This window comes from Triticum urartu, chromosome 4A, assembly GCF_056163025.1.
Source record: "Triticum urartu cultivar PI428250 chromosome 4A, HENAU_Tu73, whole genome shotgun sequence".
NCBI classification, from domain to species: Eukaryota; Viridiplantae; Streptophyta; class Magnoliopsida; order Poales; family Poaceae; genus Triticum; species Triticum urartu.
Genome location: NC_141876.1, coordinates 407,787,666 through 407,796,129, shown reverse-complemented (window position 1 = coordinate 407,796,129; position 8,464 = coordinate 407,787,666). Strand labels below are relative to the sequence as shown.

Below are 8,464 nucleotides of genomic sequence, written 5' to 3'. Positions count from 1 at the left end.
AAAATCTCCAGATCAGAGTCTCCTTAGATGTAGGTGATGGTGGCAAGGTTAGTTTGGCAAAACCAGAAACTTGTTAGTGCAAGTTTTTGAGAAAACCAAATCTGGACAGAAAATAAAGGTCATTAATGCATGGACCAAAAATAATCAAATGGTTCCCAAATCCTGGACTTAAGGGTTTGGTAGGGTGTACTTCAAGCAGGACAAATCCCAAGGCAACAAGAGCAAGATAAAATATGGTTGCAGTATAAATCACCAAACTGGACCAGAATGAAGATGAGGATGGTTTGCTCAAATTTTTCAAAGAACACCAATGGGTTTTTGCATAAAGTTGAATTATACACTACTACTAACATCCCCCAATTTTGGTGGAATTTTTAAATAAGTTTATCAAAGCGTTGTAGTGCAAAAGGGACTCCAAAGCTTATGAAAAACCACTTTAAAAGAAATAAAGCTCAGGAAAAATAATTGTAGAAATAATTCCACTGATAGAAGAAATGTTCTTGGGAAGATATACAAGTCCAACAATATTTTTGAAAGGTTTTCACTTAGGGTGAAAACTCCACAATTCAGGAGAAAAGAGTGGTTCTGAATTAAAAGAAAATCCAGAAAATAAAATTTTAATTTACCATGGCAAAATTTTAATTAATAAATCATGGTTAAATTTTTGGGGTGTTACACAAGTAGAGGCATACTATGGATACTCTATTTGTCTATGTATTCACACATGTACTAAGTTTCTGGTTAATACAATTCTAGCATGAACAATAAATATTTATCATGATATAAGGAAATATAAAAAACAACTTTATTATTGCCTCTAGGGCATATTTCCTTCACTCTCCTCTCTCTTCATTAGAAGAGGCCAACAAACATCAGCTTTTAAGTATGATGTTGGATGGTCGGCGCCCCGCCGGATGTTCGCAGACACGTTCAGATGTGTCCATAGATATTTGATGATGTTCATATGGTGACTAGGGTTGGAGATACCCTAGGCATCCATCTTGGTCCCCTTCTGCTATTAGAAACCTCCCTCCTTTCCCTTGTCACCCACTAGCGGAGTTAGCCCACTGGGCCTAGGCAAACCAAGAGCGGGAACTGCTCATATTATTATTATTATTATTATTATTATTATTATTATTATTATTATTATTATTATTATTTAGGCCTTGCAACCCAAGGTGGCCCATTCCCTGAGCGGGCTGTGCCCCACCCGACCACCCCTAGCTCCGCCACTAGTGTCACCCACTCCTGGTGACAAGGGGGAGCCTACCCACCGTCGCTCGGCCTCCTCCCTCCTATCCTCTTGCCATCGCCGGCAAAGCCCGAGCGGGTGCCAGTGAAGGTGGTGACGGGGCGTTTCTCGTTTTTATAGCTCGTGGAGAGGCTTGGCTGGTGAAGCGAGGGTGGCGGCGGTGTGTGACGCTCAGTGAAGTGGCGCAAGTGGGTGTTGGGCACGGAGGTGCGGCGGCGTGGTACTGTGCCGAGATGTTGGACGGCTGCAACAGGGTATGTTCGTTGTGACAGTGACTACACGGTGAGGGCATGGCCCAGATCTTGTGGTGCTGTGACGGCGGGGCGGCGCGGTGGCCACCTCTCGCTGGCGTGCTTCTCAGGGCCGTTGCGACTGCGGGGATCAGGACTGATTCAGAGTTTGGCGGCGTTGCTCCGAGGTGCGATCTATGGATGCCTGCTTGAGCTAGATGGCATGTATGTGCAGCGGCGGCGGTGGATTTTCTGGCTGGGCCAACATCGATGGCCATGATCCCTTGTGTAGATACTCAAATGACAACGTCGGCCTGCTACATCCTAATATGGTGGTTCTTTGCTCCGGCGCACAAGTGAGAACATGGTCTTGCGCTGTTGGATGATTGGCGCGACGAGACATGAGATCTTGGATCTTTAGATGTGGTGCCAACGACGAATGTGTATTGCTGCCCGATCTTGGATCTTGGATCTTCAGATCTAGAACGACGGAGCATGGGTTGGGATTTTGGTGGTGCCGGTGACCTTTCTCGCTCAATTTTCGTTACAAATGTGTGTCGACGACCTTCGTTGTTCATAGCTTTTGGTGGCGACAGACTCTTGTCGCAACTGGACTGAGTGCTTAAGTGAGTGCGTGACATCTCACATCAAGACCGTGCTAGGTACATAACTGGTGGGATCATCGAAAATGGTGGCGACAACATATGATGACTTTGATTTGATGGTGCTTCTCAAGTATTGGTCTAGAGCTTCAGGGTGAAAACTGAAGGTCTGACTTTCAATGGTTGGATCTTGCGACGGTGTCGCTTGTGCGTTTTTTTTTCACGTAGGCGTTGATATTGGGAACCTTTTCGTTGTACTTGTGAGGTCAAGAGATGGTTGATGCGTATATGATCGTCTTTGTAGCTCGTTGATCAATGTTTTGATCGCTTCAGTTTTTTCTTTTCTTTTCTTATTACCCCATCTTCGATGTTGTATGGCTTTGCTAGTTACCCATGTGATTTTTGTATGTGCATTGATATTGACTGTGTATATTTTAACTATGCAGAGATTATATGTCTTCATTGTGTTTGTATTTCTTTTTATTTGCGGGGTGTTGTATTGCTTTGATACTTCATCTTAAATTAATATAAAATCAAGCCTTTGTAAGAAGTAAATCTACTCCCTTTGCATAACGAAAGAAAATAAGCATGTGATGTTCCTCCTTCTCCCCAATCTTTGCATGATCCTTCTTCCTTCCCTCTCCCGAAATATCCCCCTTTCTTTATTTAATACTTTCTTGTTACTTCTGCCGTATTTAGAATTTTGAAGTACAAGAGAAAAGCTGTCATGCTAATGTAGTTGCGCATACCAGTAGTCCGCTTTCTAGTTCTCTCGGCGTAAACAAAGGTCCTAATCTGAAATGCTGTTGTGAGTTGACCAAGATGTCCAGGCACACTCGAAGGCTCCGAAGCCAAACCGGAAGGGCAAAGCAGTAAATTGATCAGGTACCGAGGGTTTCGGCCTCCCGTGCTCTTTATCTACCAAGCTCCGGGCGGCGACCATCACCAACCAGGTGCTCGAGGAGGTCGATCGATGGCGTCGGAGAAAGACGCGGCGCTCGCCGCCGTGCCCAACGACAACCCCACCATGTGAGACCCTACCCTGTACCCCTCTCTCCTCCTCTCGCAAGGCCCGCACCCGCACCAATCCGTTGCTATCTTAATTGTTCCGGCGCTGACTGCTCGATCTGTCGGATTGCGCTTCGCTCGCAAAAGCCGTGACATTACAGATTTTGGTGGTTTCAGATGTTGCGATTTGTCACTACTGTCTCGAGTAATTGTGCGGGGATTGATGAATTTGTAGTATTTGAAATGGGTAGTGCGGGAACTGTACATGATGTGCGGTTTCAGTACTACTAGGTGTGAGGAGGAGGAGGTTACCCTTGATAGACAAGTGGTACCTCGAAAGGACACCTTTCGATATTTGGGGTCAATGTTGCAGGAGGATGGGGGTATTGATGAAGATGTGAACTATCGAATCAAAGCCAGATGGATGAAGTGGCGCCAAGCTTCTGGCATTCTCTGTGACAAGAGAGTGCCACAAAAGCTAAAAGGCAAGTTCTACAGGACGGCGGTTCGACCCGCAATGTTGTATGGCGCGGAGTGTTGGCCGACTAAAAGGCGATATGTTCAACAGTTAGGTGTGGCGGAGATGCGTATGTTGAGATGGATGTGTGGCCACACAAGGAAGGATTGAGTCTGGAATGATGATATACGAGATAGAGTTGGGGTAGCACCAATTGAGGAGAAGCTTGTCCAACATCGTCTGAGATGGTTTGGGCATATTCAGCGCAGTCCTCCAGAAGCTCCAGTGCATAGCGGACGGCTAAAGCGTGCGGAGAATGTCAAGAGAGGGCGGGGTAGACCGAATTTGACATGGGAGAAGTTTGTTAAGAGAGACCTGAAGGATTGGAGTATCACCAAAGAGCTAGATATGGACAGGGGTGCGTGGAAGTTTGCTATCCATGTGCCAGAGCCATGAGTTGGTTGCGAGATCATATGGGTTTCACCTCTAGCCTACCCCAACTTGTTTGGGACTAAAGGCTTTTTTGTTGTTGTTGTTGTTGTTGTTGTTGAAATGGGTAGTGAAGGATCAGTGAACTAGTTTTGTCCTCAAGCTTCCCCAATGGATTGTGTGCTGCTGGATTGCTGGGAGATCATCAGTGATGCTATTATAACTCGTAGTTGTCGTATTCCTTTACCAACTTGAACATTTGCAACCTGCAAAACCGAGTGCAAATCGGAGCCTGTCCAGTAACGAAATAGAACTATATGGGACATTAGTGCAAGCCATTTGTTAACGAAATGGTTCACCGTGTTGGCTATTGATTTGCAGCAGTAGTCCGCTTTTGGCTTCATCAGTTGAACTATACCGCTGCTGGTATTGTGCTTTTATGTTCATAGTAATTATCTTTGTAACTAATCTGAAATATTTGCTAAAACTTCAAAATTGACAACAGTAGCTTCATGTTTTGCTACTAATTTGTTAATGGAGGAGTAAGGAACATGCCCTGGGTTAATGGGACATATTGTACTGTTATCAACACTTAGTGCTAGTTATTTCCCAGTTACAGAATTGGCTTGCTGAATAGATCAACTATGCCTATAAGGATGTGAAGAAGTCAGTATTTAAATTACGTATAGCAAAGCCTTTGAGCAGGTGCATCAATTTCTGACATATATTGCATGTGCAGATTTGACAAGATCATCAAAAAGGAGATACCTTCTACAGTGGTGTATGAGGATGAGAAGGTATTGTGTAGTAATATTTGCCCTTTTCCATAGTCAGTTAGGACGGACAATATTTTAGTGATGATGACTGATGCAAGGTTGGACTATCAGTATTAATGAAATATCCTTCATTGAAACTAGAGTGGATGTACATACATTGAGTTCACTAGAGAAGAATGGGTTTTGTTAGAATATTACAGAGATGCAATTCATGCCATATAACCCCTTGAATAACTTGGGTTGTGTTGTATCAAGAGTTATGTTATAAAGGATTACATACAGTTGCTTTAGGAACTAGGACGGTTTCATCTAGTTAATGAACTAGAGGGCTTGGCAACATAGCAGTTCAGCTATAATCATGGTTAGAAAATTGCTAGGCGTAAATTCCTAGTTTTGCATATACCCGGCGCCTATCTTTCCCAAGCGCACACATATACATGCTCAGTATAAGTGCACGCCTAGCAGCACCTAAGCTAGGTGTTCTGTTGCCATGCTAGAGCCTAAGAATGCTTAAGCGCACACATAATAGTACTTTTTTTAATCATTGGCTATGACGATGTTACTACTTACTACTGTTGTTCAAGTCATTCTTGGACTGCACCAATGGTTGGAATTCACAATATAGTTAAGCCGTAGTGGTTACCTGGCATTCTGAATCTTCCCTTTGTGTGGAGTTGATGAGTTTTTTATTAATTTCAGATAAAAGTATGGAGTAACTGTTATAAATGGACCCATGGTTTACACTGAGACCATGCATTATGCTACTCATAGATGCCCGGACCCCATGTAGACACACAGCATGTACACAGAATTTTATGATAAGTGCATACCAAAAATTTAGTTGCCCCCCTCCATGTTCACTCACTTGCAGATTGGTATGGACCAATGGAAAATAGCGGTAAATTTCTAGTTCTGCCAGTTGATCCACTCATCCATGCCCTGCTATGAATTTGACATTAACATTCTTTGGAGGGCCTTACGCTATATACTTAAAAATACTTACATCTTTGAAGTCCAGTCTTCTGTTCTTATGTTTTTGGCTGAACACTTGAGTTTTGTTATTTCTTCTCTATACTGCATCTGCTACTGTACCATATACTTGAAAATAAATTTAATCCGTGGGTTCATTTTCCAGGTCCTCGCTTTCAGAGACATAAATCCTCAAGCTCCGACCCACATTGTAATCATTCCCAAAGTCAAGGATGGATTAACCGGCCTTTCAAAGGTAATGTTGAACTGTTCATCCATAATTGCAGTTTAAGTTTTCCAATTTAATCCAACTGCTCATCATATAGTAGATCTATTAAAGTTTCCTGGAATTTAATGTGCTTGGGAGAAAATGGTTTTCATTTATAATAATTTCTCCAGGCAGAAGAGAGGCATGTAGAGATACTTGGCTGCCTCCTCTACGCTGCAAAAGTTATCGCAAAGCAGGAAGGACTTGAAGATGGCTACCGTATTGTCATCAATGATGGCCCTAGTGGATGTATGCCCCCAGTTCAATGTGCTATTGGTTTTTAACACCTATTCTTTTTTTGCGGGGGTAACACCTATTCTTGTGCCCAGTTGTCCACCAATCACCTGATATCTATGTTTGCAGGTCAATCTGTTTACCACATCCATGTCCATCTCCTTGGAGGGAGGCAGATGAACTGGCCCCCAGGCTAAAGAAGCTCTTGGTTGTCGGTCAATCTTCATGGCAGCTATGTCCTTTGCATCTCAATCGAATAATTCCTGTAATTGACATAACAGTCTGTGCGAGGAACATTTGCTCTATCTATGGAATTGCCGAAACCATCCTGCTATGAATGTATGGACAAGAAACTTGAAGCTGAACTCGGCTCATTGATGTGTGTTGTGTTCTTTCTATTCAGTCTGCTATTTTACTTGTTTAGTACTCCCTCCGTCCCATAATATAAGAGCGTAGTAAATGCTCTTATATTATGGATTGAAGGAGTAGTTCTGGTTACCGGTGTTACTTATATTCCTGTGATGCATCACGATCTTTATGTCTGCATGCTTGATCTTTGTTTGTGTCCATAGTACTTTAGTGATCTAAACGCTTTTATATTTCTTTACAAAGGGAGTACATCACTAGCCGAATGAACCTGCTGGTGTGTGCCCTCTCATATCAGGATGGTCTGCCTATGGTGTGAACATTTGACAGTGCTTTAGGGATCCTTTTCGGCAGACGTCTCTTCAGATTTTAAGTCTTAGCTAACCCCTTGGATTACAATATCTGATGATTATGACCCTGGGTCTCCGGGATCTAGATACTATGTGATACTGTGCAGACCCTTGTCTGACAGGTTCAGTGTAGAGTGCAATGTACGTGAAACCGGCCAACGTGCTGGTGTGGCCGTATGGTTGCAATTGTCATTAGTGGGTGAATATAATAACAGAGGCAATGCATCTACTTTGATTACCTCCTTAATCGATATAAAGGTACCCAAGGAAAAACATGCCCCTCTGTTACTACTGTGTACTGAAACAGGAAACCGCGTTTGTGACAGTTGTTCTTGACGTTGCTCGCTCTCACACACAATATATGCTGCTCCAAGATGCTTCTCTTGACACTTCAAGAGAACAACAACTCGATAAGCACAATGGCAAGCCTCGTCGCCACTCTCCTGCACCTCTTCTCCCTCTTGGTCGTCGCCGCCGCAGAGGCCATCCGCCGCCTCATCGGGTGGGCACGTCCGGCGTCCTCCTGCCCGCCGGTGCAGGAATGCTGGGAGGCAGAGGTGTGCTCCACGGTGCTACCCGTGACGCGGTGCGGTGAGCAGCGTGGAGCGGGGCGCGAACGCTGCGTGATCTGCCTGGGCGGCATGGAGGAGGGCGACGAGGCGAGGGTGCTCAGGTGCCAGCATCTGTTCCACCGCTGCTGCCTCGACTGGTGGCTGGCTGCGCGGCCGGGGGCGACGTGCCCGCTCTGCCGTGGCAAGCTCCTCACGGTCACAGCTGCCAAGCACGCCGGAGAAGAGGAGGAGAGGAGCATCGAGGGGATGTGCATGGTCATGCTCATGGCCTACGTGCATAGCCGTACTTCGGTTCCGGCGGTTTAACACGCATCTGTCACGGTGGACGGCGACGGGTCCAACGGCCTGAACGATGTGGACGCCACTCGTCCTATCCGTCCCGTGGGATTTATTGTTGTAATGGTGCTTCTATATTCTTTTTTTTAACAAGGCAAAAGACTTGCCAATTTCATTAAATTTTTTTTGAAGGTCACCAGGGGAGGGCGAAGCCTTCCACCTGAATTTTCTTTTTCCTTTATTGATTCACACACCCGGGGGAAACAAGGTTTTTACAGCGAGAGGGAGAGGAGGGACAGCACCCCCCAGACGCACAGCTCGCGTCAGGATAGGGTGGGGGGAGTTCGAGCCCTCCCCCGCGGTAGACAAGTCGACTAGCCGGAGTGCGTGAACAGCAGCAACCACCTGTCGGTGCACGGCCGGTCAGCCACCTTCAGGCGCCCCCTTCACAGGGCCGCGTCCTCCCTGCAGCAGCCGAGGAGACGAGTGAGGGAGGGCGGCTCGGCCCGAAAGACCACCGCATTTCTGTGCTTCCAAAGCTGCCAGCAGCACAGCAGGACAAAGGACGCGGTAGCAGCTTCGCCGGCCACGGCACGAACGTCCAGGTCCTGCAGAGCCCCAACATTGTAGCCACGTTCGGCCACCTCGAGCCCAATGGATCGCCAGAACGAATGC

General features: G+C 45.7%; 2 protein-coding genes across 2 annotated transcripts; both read left to right on the top strand.

Moving 5' to 3' along the window:
• The first annotated feature begins 2,924 nt into the window (after positions 1-2,924).
• Positions 2,925-6,623, top strand: LOC125551851 (14 kDa zinc-binding protein). Its single transcript, XM_048715220.1, has 5 exons — positions 2,925-3,113; positions 4,718-4,775; positions 5,890-5,979; positions 6,123-6,240; positions 6,355-6,623. Exons 1-5 carry the CDS (start codon positions 3,058-3,060, stop codon positions 6,420-6,422), a joined length of 390 nt encoding a protein of 129 aa, XP_048571177.1. The 5' UTR covers positions 2,925-3,057; the 3' UTR covers positions 6,423-6,623.
• Positions 6,624-6,777: 154 nt separating this feature from the next.
• LOC147975992 (uncharacterized) lies at positions 6,778-8,208 on the top strand. The gene has a single exon (XM_087518491.1). It carries the CDS (start codon positions 7,316-7,318, stop codon positions 7,817-7,819), a length of 504 nt encoding a protein of 167 aa, XP_087374617.1. The 5' UTR covers positions 6,778-7,315; the 3' UTR covers positions 7,820-8,208.
• Positions 8,209-8,464: the final 256 nt, after the last annotated feature.